General features: G+C 40.2%; 1 protein-coding gene across 2 annotated transcripts; it reads left to right on the top strand.

Moving 5' to 3' along the window:
• The first annotated feature begins 240 nt into the window (after window positions 1-240).
• On the top strand, window positions 241-20613 carry LOC139946716 (aminopeptidase N-like). 2 transcript variants are annotated; one of them, XM_071944369.1, is made up of 20 exons: window positions 241-352; window positions 6332-6463; window positions 6892-7317; window positions 8080-8356; window positions 8813-8939; window positions 9156-9310; window positions 9851-9964; window positions 10991-11125; window positions 11746-11811; window positions 12592-12657; window positions 13082-13284; window positions 13379-13473; window positions 13888-14018; window positions 14342-14545; window positions 15163-15236; window positions 15789-15899; window positions 16478-16648; window positions 17676-17816; window positions 18600-18681; window positions 19777-20613. In XM_071944369.1, exons 2-20 carry the CDS (start codon window positions 6354-6356, stop codon window positions 19918-19920), a joined length of 2832 nt encoding a protein of 943 aa, XP_071800470.1. In that variant the 5' UTR covers window positions 241-352; window positions 6332-6353; the 3' UTR covers window positions 19921-20613. The 2 variants fall into 2 exon arrangements, with proteins under 2 accessions (XP_071800470.1, XP_071800471.1); XM_071944370.1 differs by lacking the exon at window positions 10991-11125.
• The last annotated feature ends 92 nt before the right edge of the window (window positions 20614-20705 follow it).

The following is a 20705-nucleotide window of genomic DNA, read 5'->3' as shown; positions in this document are numbered from 1 at the left end:
ATTAGCACCAGGTTTATAACTGATTTGCGTTCAGTGATTTTCTGGCGAGGGCTCTTTAAATCTACAAAAGAGAGAAAGGACGATACAAGAGTTCGGAGGTCACGTTCAGCAAACAGGTTCCTTTTTTTGTTCTCAAATAATATGAATCTGGGTTCATTTTGTTGACATTGGTTGTGACCGACCTTGAATTTGTATTCCCTGGAGGAGGTCTCTTGAGTGTCGAGGCTATATGGACACGGTTAGGCAGTGACCAAGTGTGTATCCATGGTATAAATGACATGGTTCATTCCTCCATGGTATAAACAGCAGCATTTACTGACGTGGTAGTGCAGAAACAGAGTTGTCAACTGTGGTGAGTAACGTAACTCGGTAGCAATACCATTGAACTGCAATTAAATATCTTATTTGATAATTTTGGGACACTATTTATTATTCAATGGGATTAATTGGAAAGTCCTTCAAAAAGGGTGAGGATCGCGATCATGCGTGCCTTACTACGTGGAGACAATTGGGAATAATATGTTACAGACAAATCAACACATGGCTACATATGCAAACTTTCTTGCTTTCGTTCAAGGCGGATTACGTGTCTAGGAGGGTGACCTACCTGGAATAGGTTGTATCAAATTACAGACATTGGTTCCTGTGTAGACAGGGATAATGTCTCACAGTTTCCTTCCTCCTATATGTATGACCATATCTACCTCTATGGTCTAACTGTGCTGGGGGAAATGTATGTACTTCTCCACGATGCTTGGGATGTTGCCTGGCAAAATCGTGTCACGACCACACCCTCTTCAAAACAAACCACATAGGTAACATAAACAGCAGGCTGAAGTTGTCGACAAAAAATCCTAAAGGTCTACAGCACTTTTTTTTTTAATTCGTAAAATATTTGTCACACATCCGGATGCCAATTTACTTGTTTTTAGTGACGTTGGTACAATACTACTTTATAACAAAATATCTGGAGGCTGTGTCCGACCCGTGGGTCTCTTCAAACGAAAAGGGTCTATAGTGACACCAATAGCAGGCTACTCATCAAAATTACATTTGCTTGGTGGTACCTTGGCCCTCTGCTCTAGGTTAAAAAAAAAAACAAAAAAACTTGTGAACTACAATTGACTTTATCACAACAGGATTACACTTTGCCAAAGACCGGCAAAAATAATTGTTTCATTTTATCAGAAAGCTTCTTGTTATAAAGATGGGATGGTATAAGAAACATCCTGAAAAGTTGTTTTCGTCTTCACGTATTTCGCTTTGATTAGAAACCAATAAACGTCGACAAAATGTGCATAAAAAATCCAAAGATCGCCTGCCGTCACGCGTCGACTATTGGAAACGTACGCATGGTATCTGTAACGCTTAGTAGGCCTACCCCTCAATTCTATACAACCAAAGATGTTGTTTTTACTCGCTGTCACCTCGCTGAACGTAGATGGATTCGAAGTGTGAAAATACTGAGCCTTTTTTACATTTTTTCTCTCTCAATAAAGTAGACTTTGAGTTGAGATCAACCGAAACCTCCGCACTTTTATATGTTGATATTTCTGGCTGTGTATTCTATTCATCATAACGTGATCACAAACCAAATGAACCGTTACCTTTAATTAGAATTTGAATTTGTACAACATGCACTTGGGATTAACCCCAAGTACATGTTTATGATTAGCAACCGTTGTAAAAATTAATGTGCGGGTTGGCAAGTCCCGTACAGTAAACCCAACCATATGGAGCAAGTTGTCCTTCCTCTGTGACCAAACTGCCCGTTTATTATTTTCCTTATAGCTTAAAGGCAGTGGACACTATTGGTAATCACTCATAATAATTATCAGCATAAAACCTCACTTGGTAACGGGTAATGGGGAGAGGTTGATATAGTATAAAACATTGTGAGAAACAGCTCCCTCTGAAGTGACATAGGTTTCGAGAAAGAAGTAATTTTCCACGAATTTGATTTCGAGACCTCAAGTTTAGAATTTGAGGTCTCGAAATCAAGCATATGAAAGCACACAACTTCGTGTGACAACGGTGTTTATTCTTTCATTGTTATTTCGCAACTTTGACAACCGATTGAGCTCAAATTTTCACAGGTTTGTTATTTTATACATTTGTTGATATACACCAAGTGAGAAGACTTGTCTTTGACATTTAGTGTCCACTGTCTTTAAATGCTTTACATTTGTTTTAAAATTTCACCGCTCTATTGTTCAACCGTATCAAAATGTACATAGCTATATATAAAACTATAACCGGAAAAAATTCATTTCAAAGAAAGCGTTTTTTCTTTTTAAATGTATATATATTTTTTTGTAGATATCGCAAGAATTCTACAGCGGTTATGTCCATAAAATCCGTAATTGGAATACAGCATCTGAGAAACACATCTGACAGTAACGTTTCTGGGATTCACATTTTGTAAATAAAACCCGACTCTTTTCTTAACCTCATTACTTCGTATAAAGTGAAATGATTCTCAAAATGCATTATGCCTAACTATAATCGAAATCTGCTGTACTTCTAAACAAAGATAATGTTTTGTTGCCTTAGAGTGAATACTAAACGTAAATACCTCCCCTTAAAATTTCCTTTATTTTTCGTTTAGTTCCTGATGTAATTAAATGCTCAATTACTCCTTGGTGGAAAATACTTTTAATATAAAAGACGTGTTTATAATGATAGATACAACAAGTACATGTATATGCTAGGCCTATATAAGTGCTACTCTATGTGACCATCCTTGCCTCAACCCACATCAAGTTGAGACCATTGCAAACGCAGAAGCGGCGCCAGACCTATATTGACCCTAAGGAGGGGTGAGGGGGAAAGGGAGGGGGGGGGGGGGCAAAGAAAGTAAGTGGTGGATGGGAATCCAACCCCTCCCCCTTACCGTACGCGCCGCCGCAGTACAAACGAAATATGTAACGATGTGACACAATGTAATAATCACAGAAAATTAGGTCCTATCATCATACAGTTTGAATTCCTTAAGAATTTAGCGGGCAAGAAACATTTTCACCAGTGCATTCTTTATAGATCGAGCCTTACAAAACAGCAGTATACACAGGCAGCCTCAGGTTAAGTCATTCCCCCTCTCATGCTCTACACCACGCGAGAGTATAATAACTCTTTCGACCATTTATGAGCCTGACGCCATATGCGGGCGATCTCAGCCAAGGTCGCTTTTAACTGAGTGCGAGAGTCATAAAGCTGTAGTAGATCGAGATCGCAGAGCCTGAAGTCCCAATTATTATGCATACAACCTTTGGTTTATTGCCAATGCTGACCCCTGATTCACATATCAATTGACGGACGTTTTACGAATGTTCAAACGATTACTTCAAACAATCTGAAAATAATATAATTAGACCTACATTTTAATAATTTCCAAGAACTCACTAAAATTATACAAAAACAACCAGGAAGACACACAATTTATACAAACAGGTACCCCTGATGGAATTCAGACAAGGGTGAAATCAAAGTTTTTTATTATTTTTATATTATTGATCACCAACAGCGGATAACCGTCATTTACATATATCATTAAAAACAGTATTGCAGAAGTTGCGACAAAGACGGGCCAGTTTCCTATGACGCCATTTTCGGTCAGTGCAGCAAAACCCACTATACGGCTAAATGAATCTATTTATTACATAGAAGCTATAGAGTATGAATCGTCCCGAATTCAGACTAGGATATGACATTGTTCCTTTCTTATCAGAGTCAAAGCCCCCCACCCATAAGAATATTTAACGAATTCCATATGCGAATACGAATACAGGCAGCTTACAGTCACTGAAGTATGATGCATTAACAGAAATACCTTTGACTTAATAATAAGTTCATGGCCTTTTCCAAGGTCATAAGTTGAAGTTACATGACATAGATCAATCTTGCTCAATTTAGCATTCTTCCCTTGTAAACACACTGCACTAGACTATACTGAATCCATTGCACCGTCAAACAATTACGTGATGTATTGAATAATTTTAGAACCCTCAACAAGTCTGTGCACCTTCCGATGATATTGCTCTATAGAAAATTCAAAATATTATACGTTTGCACGTGGAGGAATATGGTTTGCATAAGCGTAATAAGCTATAACTCTGGAATTACACAGAATCCATGTAGGCAATGGCCTCGTTGACCAGGGCCCAATTTCATTGCTCTGCTTACCGTAAGCACAGAATCGGCGCTTACGGAAGCAGGGAATTCTGTGCTTACGGCAAGTGTATTTCACGGGTTAGTGGCGAATTTGGGCTTCTGCGCGTGCGTACTTCACGTTACTAGGCATTCAACGCTTACAAGGCTAGCGAAGAAATTTGGCGCTTGCACGTAAGCGGGGAATCGCGATCGTAAGCGCAGAATTCGGCGGTAACCAGAGCCATGAAATTGGGCCCAGGTCTAGGCGGATACATTGTCGTCTTCTAAGTTTCTTAACAGTTAAGATATTTTCCAGCCTCATGCCCTCTCCATAGATGAATACTCAGGCCTGTCATGAGGTACCGAAGTCAACTCGTCTCCAACTCAACTCGTACACAAGTCATCTCGTACCAAGTCAACTCGTACCTACGTCCAACTCGTGCCCAAGCCAACTCGTACCTGAGTCAACTCGTACAAAGTCAACTCCTACCCAGGTCAACTCGTACCCAAGTCAACTGGTACCCACATCAATCGTATACCAAGTCAACTCGTACCAAGTCAACTCGTACCCAAGACAACTCCTATTTAATATATAGTTTTTAATAGAGTGCAACTACGGTAAGACTTCGAATCGAAGCCGTTTTAATCAACCTGGTGTATTCTCCACACGTGTGTTTAGGGAGGCCGCCCAAAGTTTTAGACCGTCCTGCCAAAGAATTGGGCCGCCCTCTGCAAATGTAATTGCCGCCTTGCCGAAAATTTAAAAATAATCAGCGGGTAACGGAACGCAACTTTAAAGGCAGTGGACACTATTGGTAATTACTCAAAACAATTATCTGCATGAACCTTATTTGGTAACCAGTAATGGGGAGCTGCTGATGGTGTAAAACACTGAGAAATGGCTCCCTCTAAAGTAACTTAGTTTTCGAGAAAGAAGTAATTTTCTACGAATTTGATTTCGAGACCTCAGATTTAGAATTTGAGGTTTCGAAATAAAGCATCTGCAAGCACACAACTTCGTGTGACAAGGGTGTTTTTTTTTTATTCATTAGTATCTCGCAACTTCGACGACTGATTGAGCTTAAATTTTCACAGGTTTGTTATTTTATGCATATGTTGAGATACACCAACTGTGAAGGCTAGTCTTTAACAATTACCAATAGTGTACACTGCCTTTAATTGCAGCGGCGGGCGGAATAATCATGGTAGTAATAATAAACGGCTTTTATAGTCCCTTAACCCCTAAGGGGTCCCGAGGCGCATCACAGAGGTTAAAAATATTCAGCAATACAGACCAATTTAAGGGAAACCAGTTTAAGAAAAGCATATTTAAAATTCATAAGAAAATTACAAACGACCAAAGGCAATAACAAGTTTAGAAAGTTAGAACAATGCTGGACAATTTAAGATGAACAGATTAAATATGCTCGTAAAAAATTAAACTGATCGTATTAGATCTCTTCGAGACAAAACACCATTATGCAGGCATGGAACCCCTTTTAGTCGAAAGCATATCTCATGACATACGCTTACAACTCTGAGAAGAGCTAGAGTTTTTAAAGCATGTTTAATCTTTCAAACTACCCCATCATGCCCTCAACGATGAAAAAAACCTGGCACACCTGATTAGTATCACCCTGGAGCTATTATAACCCAATGGTATCACATCCCAACAGAAATTCCACAGCCTGAAACGACAGCCGCAACACTGCGGGAATTCCCCAAATCAGATTTGCGAGTAAAGTCATTCACCTGTCATGATATTTACCTTTAGGCCCGTGTCAATAAAAACTATCCCCATCCACATACATTTACCCCAATCGGGACCAATATCTCCCCCCATTGGGGTATTATTCCGTGCCTCAATCTTCGAATCCTTTCTGAATTTCTTTCGGTATGCTTGGGATGGACTTGGGAAATGTTCGGTCAATCTGATGCTTAATCAATGCTTCTGTTTTTATAAATAACTCCAAATCATAGTACGTTTTCTTGGTGTAGGGCCTACTTCACAATGTACGAACGTCATGAGCGTCACTGAGTGGCTCATTTGAGCGCCAAGAAGACACCACAGATATTATTATTTTATACTTTGAGCAGACACTCTACGTCTTTTTGGGTGATGAATCGTTGACTAATTGCTCCCTTTTTATTTCTATTTCCTCGGACTGTTTTTAAAAGTTAGATTGATATAACTTCAGACTACCATGGGAAGGTATGTGGTTACCAGACGCACAGCCGTGATCCTGTTCATAGTGTTCCTTGTTGTGGTTGTCCTGATCGGGCTGATGTGCGGATTGCTCACGCGGGGAGGATCGTAAGTACAAGGTTGCAACGGGAAAATTAAATTTTGTGTACATTTTGTCGTAATTACAATCAAGTTCATATAACTGTCCTTCCTTGGAGCTTGATATATCAAAGATCCAATTCACATGTCATCACTCATGATGGATCTTGGTCGTGCCTTAAAAAAGGCGTCCACGTGTGTCCGGACAATTTTTTTTGGGGTACTTATGGAGACAAAGGGGGGAGGGGGCAAATAAAGGGACTCCAACAAGGACATTTTGTGTATGGGAAACCGTTTGATGCGAATGGGACAAAGAGCAAAAGAATTCTCCAACAAGGATGAATTTTTGAGAATGTGTGGTCCAGGATTGGCTGCCATGTACACATTTATGGTTGTGTTTCCTAAACAGATTCCATTCTCCGGTGGAAAAAATCTAAATCCTATGTTTTCATTTGCAGTGAGCCTGCAGGAACTTCAGATCCTTCGGGTGCTGGACTCTGGAAGACAACCCGGCTCCCCCAAACCCTATCACCCGTTTCATATGAACTCATGGTCCGGACTGACATGACCAAATTCATCTTCAGTGGTTCCGTGGGGATCCTGTTCGAATGTCTGGAACCTACGGATCTCATTCTAATCCACGCAAATAATCTGACCGTCGGTGAAGGGCAGACTACACTGAAGCGGGATGGAGGCGGAACGGCGCCAGAACTACTAAAGGAACCCTGGATTTACGAGGAGAATCAATTCATAGTGATTGAGCTGGACGGAACTCTAAAGAAAGGAGACATGTACAGATTGTACATTGAGTTCCAGGGACCTCTGCAGGAGGACCTCGCTGGATTCTACAGGATGTCGTACATCTCGGCAGCTGGCGAGAAAAGGTGAGATAAATCGCGACTTTGTATATAGACAGACATAAGTTCTGCAGACGATTTCACAACGCGCTAGAATTAATCCTATCTCGAGTTAGGACGAGTAACCCATCCTAACTTGGGATGGGTTAAATGCGTCCGAACGTCTTTGGATAGGAAAATTAACTCGTCCTATTTTAATATAAGTACTGACATTAGTCCTAAGTCAGGAAAATTTGGTGAAATCGACGGCTGAACTGGAATAATCTTCGTGATTGGCAACCCCAGTTTGTGTATTGCAAACAGTAGAGCGTACACTCGACTGGAACAGAGGGATTTGGCAAGTTTACGAATTCTGCTGGCATTACCACCAATGAGCAGGGGAAAAATGGCCACTCAAAATTTAAATAAACTATATTTTGTTTTGTCAAATCAGCACAAAATCGGCTCTTTATGAAGAATGACATTGTACACCAAACATTTCTACATGATGGTTTTAGGGACAACAAAGGTGACTAAAAAGTACAATATAAAAAAAAAAAACGGGGGGAGGGCGGGGGTCGACCCATTGCTTGGTCGGTTTAACCTGAAACCTGTGTCAAATTTACCGAGACATCGGCGGGTCAAACTGACGCAGTATCTATGCTTAAAAGCCACCTTATTCCGGGTCAGGTTGACTGACCCGGAAAAAAGCAAGGGCCTCTGGATGGAACCACCCCGGATCAGGGTCAATTTTGTTTTTACGTGAACCACACAACGTTCCACGACCTCGTATTGTTTTACCGGATACAGATTCTTAGCGAGCACGGTTTTCGAGCCAACCGACGCCCGTAAAGCCTTCCCTTGTTTCGACGAGCCTGCCATGAAAGCAACATTCACCATCACCCTGGAGCATGAGCCCAAGTACCACGCCCTCGCCAACTCGGCCAAGAGTGGAGACGATGAAATACTCAGTGATGGGTGGATCAGAGCTACGTTCAAGGAAACCGTCAAGATGCCGACGTACCTCGTGTGCTATGTCGTCAGTGACTTCAAGGCCAAGTACAAAACCACGGCAAGCGGCGTCACTGTAAGTCCAGGCGTACATAATCGATTTAGACTTGTGATTTTCAAATAAATACATACACGACAACAAATGTAACTTCACGCCAAACTGACCAAAGTTACATGCGACAACAAATAATGTACATGTACAATGGTTACGTTTGAACATCATAACAAGGTAGCACATTAAACAAGTTACAAAGGTACCCGCCTTAAAGACAGTGGACACTATTGGTAATTACTCAAAATAAATATTAGCATAAAACCTTACTTGTGACGAGTAATGGGGAGAGGTTGGTATGTATAAAACATTGTGAGAAACGGCTCCCTCTGAAGTGATGTAGTATTAAACAAAAACAGAAAAAACGTTATTTGATACCCATACCATGAATCTTATGATTGACTTGTTTTTGAACTGTGTAAAAGTTTAAGTATACGCACGTTTTTTTACTCACCAAAAGGGGACTTTCGTTTCTTTCAGTTCGGTGTCTGGGCCCGGGAAGATTTCATCAATCAAACTGATTATGCGCTTGAGAAGGGGTCGGCCATATTGGATTTCTTCGACAACCTATTTGGGATGGACGTTAAGTATCCGATGGATAAAATAGGTAACGGAAGTAATGCTTTTGGTTTAATTTAAATAAACTATGTAGCAGCCTAGACAAATCCTCACTGTTTAGTTCCCCATCTCTTTTCACCAAAAGAGGGTTGTGATTATTACTTTTTTGTTATCTTTATTCAAAGGAAAATCGTTTCAATATCATTAAAGGGGAATCCCAAGAATAACATGCAAACATCCCTTATTGCCATTTCCACCACTCCAGATATGATCGCTTTAACAAACTTTCCGGCTGGTGCGATGGAAAACTGGGGTCTGATAACGTATCAAGAATCGGCCCTACTGTACGAGGAAGGAGTGTCGTCTGAAACTCAAAAGCAACTCGTGTGCGGCACCGTGGCCCATGAGCTTGTGCATCAGGTATAACTAACTCGATGCGGTACTTCCTCATCGAAACGTCAGGCCATGATTTTTTTTTTCTCCATTTTTTGTTGGTGCATTTATGCAATAGTTCCTATTAATTGGTAATCGGTTTGCAATAGCTAATTCCATTTTCCGGAAGGAATAATGTCCACGCATGAAGAATAATCACTAGAAAAAGAAATACACACTCTGAGAAGTGTTACTGACAGTGACATTTCTAAGATTAACAATGTTGGGCATTAAAAACCGGTATCTTTTTTTCATAACCACATTACTTCGGAGTGAAATGTTCCTCAAAACGCTTTATTGCTGTCGAAAGCTAATGTATAATAAGCTTCTATAGCCCAAAGTTGTTACTGTCATTAAATACAACTGAGTGATCACCAAACGTGTAGGCCTACCTTCCCTTTAAGCCGCAAAAGAATTGGAAAACCTAAATTCTAAAGAATTGTCTAATTAACATTACTTTCATATCAACTGATTGTTAATCTTACAATGCATGCAATGATACATTTACTAATTGTCCGTTTGTTTCAGTGGTTTGGAAATCTGATCACGCCAAAGTGGTGGTCTTACATCTGGCTGAATGAAGGCTTTGCAACCTACCTCAAATACACTGCAATGGTCGAGGTTGAACCAGACTGGGGAATGGTAGGAAAGCTCTATCATTTAGAACACATTAAAACCTTCCAGTGAGGGAGCAACCCCTGGAATCACACAATATTTGTATACTTTTTATAAGTATTAATTTTGTACTATGGATGGTAAAAATTAATTGTTTGTAGTTTTTGTAAATTTGATGTAACGGCCGAAATAAATTGTCCGATAGGGGAACTGAATTGCGAGAAGGTTTCACTATATAGTTACACGCACCACAGTAAGCTAACAAGTTTGATTGGCAAGGAGGCATTGGAAACATCAGAACCTAGCACATGTCGGCAAACAATCTTGAAGCCTGCTGCTTCAAAGAACCAGCAGATGGCTCCACTTTCCACTGTGAACGTTTTGCACAACGTGTATGAGTGAAATATTGTTCACTCCTCAAATTAAACAAATTAAAACCCTACGCAACTCTGCTACCTGATCCCCCTATATTAGTAGGTGGAATGGTCCAATTTAGGATACCAACGGCTTTGACTCTCACAGGACATTGGACTATGAAACAAAGGTGTAATGACTATAAAATTTTCCATTACGTGTTACTAACCCTCACTTATTTAAAGGCAGTGGACACTTTTGGTAATTACTCAAAATAATTATTAGCATAAAACCTTACTTGGTGACGATTAATGGGGAGAGGTTGATGGTATAAAACATTGTGAGAAACGGCTCCCTCTGAAGTGACACAGTTTTAGAGAAAGAAGTTTTTTCCGCAAATTTGATTTCGAGACCTCAGATTTAGAATTTGAGGTCTCGAAATCAACCTTCTAAACGCACACAACTTTATGTGACAAAGGTGTTTTTTCTTTCATTATTATCTCTCAACTTTTGACTACCAATGGAGCTCAAATTTTCACAGGTTTGTTATTTATGCATGTTGAGATACACCAACTGTGAAGACTGGTCTTTGACAATTACCAATAGTATCCAGAGTCTTTACATCAAGTTTGCCCGTAAACTTTTTACCAACGCAACATGTATAGCCTACTTTTGGTGCACTCCTTCTCTTGTGGACAGTGGGAGAATTTTATCACGTTAAGCCTACACCCAGCTATGGAAACGGATGCCTTAGCAACCTCCCGACCAATCGTCAAGGAGGTTTACACGGCCCGGGAATTCATCTCGTTGTTTGACACCATTTCATATGAGAAGGTAATTGCAAGCTCACATTTGCTACAGCGCTGTTACTAAGTTGAACAACAATTTTCAGCATAAACAATATTGCATACACCAAATACAGCCACAGACAAACAATCTACGAGCAAGTTTACTAAAATAATTGTTAAAGAATAATAAAAAATTTCGTTATCATACCTTGTTAAAATCTAATTGATTACGCTTCTTTTGAATCTGTTTTCATGTTATTTTCTGTTGAGTTGTTACAGTTTTTGTATATAGGCCTGCCTTGCATAACTTGCATACTGAAACTAATTTCCTTGTGCAAACTGGTTGTTAAACTTTTGGTTTTTAAACTCTTTGTGGTTGTTTGTTCAATGTGCTTTCTCCATACTTTTATTCGATTATTTGCGGTTCTGATGGTGCCCGACCTGAAATTGTAAAACTAAACCATAAGTGAATAATTAATGAAGGAATGATTCATAAGATCCATTCATGAACACACAAGAAAAATTGTTGTAAACAAAAACTGACCTACTTTATATACTTGATTGACTTTCATTACTGTGAACCGTACGTCAGTTTGTTTCAGCGAGAACTTCAAATTTACGGAAGTGATAACATTATTGACCCTAGTTAATGTTTTTATTTTCCAGGGTTCTTCCGTTCTACGAATGATGAGCTTCTTCATAGGAGATGAAACCTTTCTAAAGGGTCTTACGGTATTAACTATTTGTATTATAACGAGCAATACTTACAGATTCGAATTTTGTCATTAATACGGCATTGTGGACAATAATGAAACTCGGGCGTTTCTATTTGCTTTGTTGGGAACTGTTTAACCCCATTCAGTTACGACCTTAATCACGAACTTGATGCACTGGATTTGTTTTCGTCCATACAAAAGGCACCCGATAAAAGCAATAATTAAAGCCAAAATAACACTTAAAACAACGAAGGTTTCGTACACAATGCAAGTCTTGTCAAACCCACAAGAACAACTTCTATATTTCAATTTAAAAGATACCTCAATTTTAAAACATACGGGTTAGATAAAGTGGGGCATGGTTAATCTCCCCTCGTTTCGCCTTCGACAGTTTTGGCAAAACTTTTTGGGATAATTGTTATCAATAACAATAGACTTTGATAATAATCGCAATCACGAGGGAAACTAACATTTTCAAAATGAATATCACCCACGTGGTTTGAATGTTGTTTGAATAATGGTCGGTATGGCGCCATTGGTGGTGTGGAAGCCACTTGCTTCTTACACCCTCACCAGAGCTACACCACTTGGTTGTTAATGACCAAACAACTAGTAAACGAGATGATTTATGTTAAATACTGTGTATTTTAAATAAGAATCAACAATATTGTTGTCGTGAAAGGGATTTCAATCTGAATTACTGTTATGTGCGGTTGCTTGATTTGTTTTTCTTTCTATCTACACACTGAAGTAGTCCTACTCACCGTTTTCGCTTCTTTTTATTTTATTTGAACAGTATTACCTTGAAGCAAACAAGTACAGCAATGTCGACAATAGCGATCTATGGCTTCACCTGAGTACGGTAAGTTTGTGCGGTGATAAAACAGATGCAATTTTCTTTGAATTCTTGGCTAATGTTTCGCCACGTCTAACAAATTCGCACAGATTTTGAACAAATACAAATACACGTGGTGTTCGTAAAGTCATTATGAAATTACTCTTCGCTTCTAGAGCAGAGGAGGTTTTTAACAAGTTGTGCATGATCCGATTCAATTCGTTTAATTTGCTCATTGTTTTTTAGTGTTATTTTAAGTAGTTTTCTAAGCCTTCTGAACAGAAAATTTGTTAACTTCACGAAATGCTAAGGAACAGAAGAATTTTTTTCCGATTATTTCGTCGTTCTCAACTGCATATTCCAGGGGGAGTTGACTTGCAATTAGGTGAAGTACACATACAAGTATAAAATGGAAGTTAATTGCTGACTTTTTCGTTCGTTTCCACCACAGGCACTCGAGGAACATAATATCTCTCTAGGAGATGATATGGACTTGGCAACCGTCATGAAAACCTGGATGCATCAGATGGGTTTTCCCGTCATCAAAGTGAAGCGAGACTATAAAGGAAATGGTCAGATTACGGCCAGAGTGGAGCAGAAACGCTTCCTGTCTGATCCCACCGCTGACACCACAACAGGCCATCCTGACTTAGGGTGAGATCTACCAAATACATGAAACTCCATTAAAGACTGGACACTGTAATTGTACACATCAGAAGTAATTCTTACAGTGTGTTTTTATTTGTAGTTATCTGTGGTATGTGCCTCTGACTTACACAACCAGCAGTAGTCCTGACTTTGTGTCACCAGACTCCAAGTGGCTTAGACCCGAAGATGAATATGGTGAGTTAGCTCAGAACAGACTGATCAAGATAACTGCTATGGCTCACTGTGGGTGGGGACAACTGGGAAGGGGTCAGGGGGCTGGCTGACACAGTTTAGTTTGAATACTTTCGATTCTAGTTACAAGCTACACCAAATATAGACTTGTTTGAATACTCTATGAGCTATATGATAGTAATGACCACAGCACACGATTAAAATCACTGAAACAAAACTGAGAAGCATAAACGCTTTATGTCTGTCTACACATTTGAGTTGCCAAGCATCTCGCGTCAAAACCAACTTTATCACTGAAACTATATCACTTCATAAAGTAACTGTGACCGTCTTTCTACTCTCGCCACAAGTATTTGACATCTTCTATAAGATTCTTTAAAAGCAAGACTCTGATAGTCTCCATGTTGCTGTTGATAGTTACCATAGAGACACCTGGGAGAAGCACTGATTGGTTGCTGCTGAACATCGATCAGAGAGGAATCTACCGAGTCAACTACGATGATCAGAATTGGGGGTTGATTAAAGCTCAGCTGGAATCAAATCATGAGGTGAGTTTCCAAAACCAGTCTGCACCGCCTCCACCTCTATTCCAGTTTGTGTATGATCTTAGTGAGCACACTGCTTGGAAAATGAGTTACATGGAGATAACAGGTGTGAGTTGCTGTAGGAAAAATATTGTTTATTCTGGCCCTTTTCTCATAGGGAATTACGGATATACCAAGTGTGAGTTGCTGTAGGAAAAGGATGTTTTCTAGCATCTTCTTTATTAAGGAATAACATGGAGATAACAGGTATGAGTTGCCGTATGAAAAGGATGTTTTATTCTGGTCTCCCATTTAAATTGAGCTTTGTTTTCTCCTCTCTTTCGAAGGCAATATCCACAGCTAGTCGAGCGTCCCTGATCAGTGATGCCTTCAGTTTGGCCGAAGCCTCTGAGATCAGTCAAAGTCAAGCCTTTGACATGACCACCTACCTGAAGGAAGAGAGAGACTATGTGCCCTGGTATGCTGTAGACAGTGCCCTGAGTAACATAGAGAGGAACCTACAAAGAACAGGCGCCTTTGGTAACTTTAAGGTAAGCATATGGTTTTCAAAATCCTAGGGTGCGTTCGTTTAGCTTCCCTGGGTCGACCCCGCAGTGCTCACCCCCTGACAAGAGCTAATCGAACGATCACACTCACCTTCTCGTGGTAACAGCATGCATCTCAGGTCATTCGCTCGGCCCCAGCGGCCAGTCTATCCAGGACCGCTGGGATGGGCTAATCGCTTGCACAGGAAGTACGTCATGTATGCAGTGCATAGAAATAATGGTGCAGTGTGAGTGTGATGCATGATGGGACTGCGTATTATTAAACCAATGTGCGTGCATGATAGGTTTGCCCATCCCAGCGCCTTTGGTTAAAGCAAGGCGCTGGGGACGAGCGAACTCAGGTCACCCCAAAGTGACCCACTCCACAAGCAAGGCACTGGTTGAGCCCCCGTCAAAGCTATTCGAATGTACCAGGGCAGACCGGGTCGACCAAGGGAAGCTTAACGAACGCACCCAATATATCACAAGAAGCCAATTGTGCAGAGAGGGATGAATTGTCAGAAGGACAAGACCATTAGTAGAGATGAGAGGCAAATGAAAATAATCTGATTGATCTTTATGATTCTAAGGCTTAAAATTATACAATTTTTTTTAATCTATAGAAATACATGAGGGGACAGGTTACTCCAATGTATGAGGTCTTGGGATGGAACAACACAGGGGATCACCAAACAAGGTTGGTAACCAAACAACTCTGTTAAAGGCATATAGAACACAATGTTTGAATACAAAAAACGTAATCGTTGTCATGTTAAATCAGTCATACAAAAAAATTTCAATAAAAGATGTGATTACAAATTTCTCAACAGCATGAATTTCACTACTCTGGTGTTTCTGATCAGTAGAGTGTGGGTTCAAGTCCCAGTTGTAACACAATGTGTCCTTAAGCAAGACACTTAACCATTACTGCTTCATCCTTTGGATGGACATAAAGCTGTAGGTCCTGTGTGTTGTGTGTAACGCATGTAAAAGAAAACAGCACACTTATTGGTAAGAAGGGGTTCATCCTTGAGGTTCTGGCATGGTAGGCTGCATGAGGTTTGCACAACAGCACCTTATACACATTGAGAAGTTGCTACGTGTACTATACGTGTATTACAAAATGAGACAAAAAGCTCCAAACATAGCTTTGCATACCTATAAAAAGAATGAGCAATTTGGGATACCATTTAGGTGTGAAAAGTGCTTCTTAACAACTTAATGTTATCAATACTTGTCTTTTATTTAGGTTGCACCAAGGTCTCGCCCCAAGTATGGCATGTCGTTATAATAATGACGAATGCATCCAAGCATCTTTACATCTCTACTCACAGTGGATGGCTTCTCCAACTAATAATATGTAAGTTGCTCATGAAGTCCTTAGTAAAGATATTTATAAAAGTGCCCTTGAAATGATATCAAAATTATAGTGGCATTGTACACCACATTAACGTGAGGTAATGCAGATACTTGTAATATTCCCCCCCCCCACTTTCATGAGGCCTCTATCTATTTGAGACTGTATCACAACTTTACTTTTGACCTGGAAGCCCCTTGTCTAGTTCACCGGACCAAAGCGCTGGTGATGTCACCATGACACTTGCGCCCTCCAGCAAGGCACTTACCCATAATTACATCATACAAAGTTGGGAAGGTAGTGCATTCTGCTCCTATTCTGGCATCTAGCCAGGCTCCTATTGGATGGTACCTATGCCTACATCCTTACGGACTGTGAAGGGGGTAACTATGTTTCAGCGCCAGGAGTAGTGGCAAAGTGCCCCCTGGTGGCAGTAGGTTTCAGTTAAGTGTAGCCCTCAACTTGAGGTTGTCCGGCCTTGTGATGTAAGGCAATCTCCAATGAAAACAAAAGTTATTGTTTATTCCTACAAATTCAAATGTTCAAAGAACTGACTTGTCCTAACTTTGCCATTACTTAAGAGTTCATCCAGACATTCAACCTACAGTGTACTGCTCAGCCATCGCAGCAGGTGGACAGGACGAGTGGGACTTTGCTTTTGACGTCTACAGAAACCCTAACACTCCACTGCCTGTTAAAGACAGACTGGTGCAGGCAATGGGTTGCAGTCAGCAGCCCTGGATACTGAGCACGTAAGGGTTTAGAGAACAGGTTACACACATTGTTTCGAAAACCCTAGTATTTCACCTAAACTTGGCAGTGGACACTATTGGTAATTACTCAAAATAATTATTAGCATAAAAGCTTTCTTGGTGACGAGTAATGGGGAGAGGTTGATGGTATAAAACATTGTGAGAAACGGCTCCCTCTGAAGTGCCATAGTTTTCAAGAAAGAAGTAATTTTCCCTGAATTTGATTTTGAGACCTCAGATTTAGAACTTGAGGTCTCAAAATCAACCATAAACGCACACAACTTCGTGTGACAAGGGTGTTTTTTCTTTCATTATTATCTCGCAAGTTTGATGACCAATTGAGCTCAAATTTTCACAGGTTTGTTATTTTATGCATATGTTGAGATACACTAACTGTGAAGGCTAGTCTTTGACAATTACCAATAGTGTCCACTGTCTTTAAAGGGAAGGTGTATGTTTGGTAATCACTCTCAAAGTAAATGGCAATAAAAACTATTGGTTAGAAGCCTAAATCAGCTTATAAATAGTATATCCATTGTATAAAGCATTTTGAGAAACATCTCATTCCAAAGTAATGTGGTTATGTAAAAAAATATATATGTTTTTATGCCCCACAAGATAATCTGAGAAGTGTTACTGCAGTAACGCTTCTCAGTTTGTGCATTCCTATATAGTATTAGGGATTATTCCATCGGAATACAAACTTGTGGTCTCTGATAACCAAGCTTAAGTGACAAACTTTCCGATGGCTGCCCACTCTTGTTGTTAAGAATTCCTTATGGCATCAACAAGACACTTGCACATTCAGCCTGACAAAGGGGTTTTACCGATCAAAGTTTCTGTGGGAGTTAGGAGTACAATCACAACGGTACTCAAGTAGTACTTGAGTACAAGTACTATAAGCCAAGTACTACAGAACTGCCTTTGGATGTAACAAAAACAAATTGTTCTTCACCCACAATACAACAATACATTGTACATTGAAAGACAGACTAGTCTATTTCCAGCAATTCTTGATGACATACAGGTATCTGAAATACATCCTTGGAGACGCTATCAATAAAGCCAAAGATGAAGTGGATGCTATCGTTGCTGTAGCTCATAACGCTGTTGGACTTCCTATAGCTTGGGACTTCTTCAGGGCTAACTGGGACTTCATCAGGACTCGGTGAGTACAACCAATTTTGGACTCTGCCTTGTTATAGAACCATATTCCTGACATCATGTGGCTATAAACAGTGCACCACAGCACCTTATCAATAATACTCTAAATTGGTGGTTGAGGTTGCAGAGTGGTATAGAGTGGTCGCCTTCCACCCCTATGACCTAAAAAGCGAGATACAGGTCAGGAGTCCCCAAAGAGCAGTAGCATGAGGGGACAGCCTATTAGAATTTCTCACAGAACTGGCATATAGAACAGAAACAACGAAGAGATAAAAAAGTATGGGCAAAGCATAAGGGAAAGAGTGAGAGACTAGCTGTAGGAAGTACCTGAAGAAAATGCTTAGGGATGAGGGAAGAGGATCTGACAGAAAGAGGTTCAAGGGATGATGCCAAGCCTTGTCATGGAGACAAGATTGAATAGGCTCACTGCTGGATTCTGTCAGGAGAAAAAGAAAAAAATATTTGACTTGTTGGAGCACTGACCCAGAAACGGCTGCAGTATAAATGTGGCATTGGGAACACTTGTAGCAGGCATGATACATGGTCATTTGAAAAAAAAAACAGAACTCTACTGAGTACAATGGAACATGATTAGACCGTTCAGGCTTTTAAACATAAATTTTGTTAAATTGAAAATCAGACATATCCTGCCTGTTGTGGAAAGTGCCACATTTTCCTGTTCTACATTGGCAAAAGCTTACTGTCATATATACTTTCTTCAGCTTCAAAATAGAACAAGTTCGCAGATTAGGTAATTATCATGACATTATTTTGCTTTACTCCCCAGCTATGGTGACAGTGTATTTATACTGAAAGACATGATCACCGGAATACTGTCCAATCTGAACACTCCATTTGAACTGGAATCTGTAAGTCTTCTCAAAACACACACCCCAACCCCCAGACCCCCAACCCAACAGACAGACACAAAAGTAATGGTGTATTGACAAACAAAAGTGCCCCCTCCCTGAGATTATTTCATTCTTCTTGAGTTATCGCTCCATAATTGTTTCTTTTGTTGTTTCTTTTGTGTTTAAGCAAAAAACTACTTTGACCTTTCACCTAGAATGTCAAAAACTAACAAACTCCCACTAAGGGGTCCCAGGACCAACCCACACACCAAGTTTACAGTTGATATGCTAAGTGCTTCTTTTTTATCGGCCAGATTTACTTAAAAAATTGACGTAGGGTTCCAAAAACAACAGGCTTTGAAGGGACACCAAAAACAATCCACATGCCAAGTTTGAAGTTGACAAACCAAGTCCTTCTATAAGCAATAGCTTCTGGTTGATCCCAAGACTAATTCACAAACCAAGTTTGAAGTTGCTACCCAAAGTCCCTCTTGAGTTATTGCGATCAACATTGTTTTGGGTATTAGACATAATTTCTTTGACTTTGACCTAGGGGGGTCCAAAAACAGCAGGCTACTGGGGGATCCAAAGACCAATTTACACCAAGTTTTAAGTTGATACCCTAAATTCGTTTTTGGTGTTATCACTCGAAAAAGCATGCACATCCAAGGACTATGGCAAACACTATACATAATATGCCCCACATCTTCACCATTGGGAGCATGAACAAATAATCATAAAAAAGACAAGTAAATACAGCAATGATTAATTAGTCCAACTAAAAACAAGAAGACAGCAAAAAAGAGCGATATTTCTTATCAAAATTGTTGACCCTCCTTCGTTCAACTCTTTCTCCTGACAAACATGGACACTACTATTATCGCTCGTTATGAGTCCTCCGTTTAAATTACGCAACACGTACAGACACACACAAGGACAAGTTGGGAAAAACAAAATATGTATAGATCAAGTAAATAAGCAGAAGAAATAGTGGTATTACTGATAATGTAAACAAGTTACATGGTTGCTGACATAAACTGTTACTGTTCATTGCCATCTATACAAAAGGGAAAAAGGAACTGTAAGATTTGAGTTTGTTCTTTTTGTTGGCAGTTGGAGAGGTTCATGGCAGACAACCCCGATCAAGGGACTGGGGCAGAAGCTTTTACTGAAGCCGTTGCGGTAGTCAAGGGCAACATCCGATGGATTGAACAGAACTATAAAGATGTTGATCAATGGCTACAGGATGCTGTGTAACTTGGATGTTCCTGGATGCAATTACGACAGGTTTCACTTGTGGACAATTCCTTTAATGTCTGTCATGGTGATAGCGTTCCCTCTCTCTGTGATTACCGCGACACTGGTGGTATTCTCGCGAGACTGCTGGCACCGCGAGACTATTGCTCATACAACAATGGTCCCCCTTTACAACTTGTTCAACTTGAATACAGCATTCAGGTTTTACAAGTCGTTTTAAGTTGTTAAAACTGCCTTCAAGTACAGTTCCTCTTATTAGAAGCTTGAAGACTCCTGAGTATTGTCGTACTACATGTATGTGGGGTGCAAAGGGTGTGGGTACGGGAACAGGTAATTACGAGTGTAGTGTCGCACTGGGTGATAAAGGAGGTGCAGACCATTAAGAAACTGTCCACAAGTCTAAGTTTTGGGAAGTGAGGCTGCCAAGCACGAACAATTGTTGTGTGGTTTATTACTTGACATTTGAAATAAAAAGTTGCATCCCCCTTAAAGGGTGTCATGGTCGAGCGGTTTAGGCATTAAAATTCAAGTTCTGGTTGTTTAGTCATTGGGGTGTGGGTTCACATCCTGGTCATGACACTTGGTGTTCTTGAGCAGGATGCTTTGGTATAACTGCTTCTCTTCACAAACAGGCGAGTACCGACCCGAGTTTGTCACAGGCAAACCCAGCTTTGGGTGATTCACGCGATGGTGGGTAGGTATTCCAACAAAGACTTGGTTGGAAGTCATTCTCACTCAGTGATCTTAAGTTGAAGACTCATGGTCTGATAATCAACAAAAATTAT

Source organism: Asterias amurensis, chromosome 14, assembly GCF_032118995.1.
Source record: "Asterias amurensis chromosome 14, ASM3211899v1".
Taxonomy (NCBI): Eukaryota; Metazoa; Echinodermata; class Asteroidea; order Forcipulatida; family Asteriidae; genus Asterias; species Asterias amurensis.
This window is presented reverse-complemented; position numbering and strand designations above follow the sequence as displayed.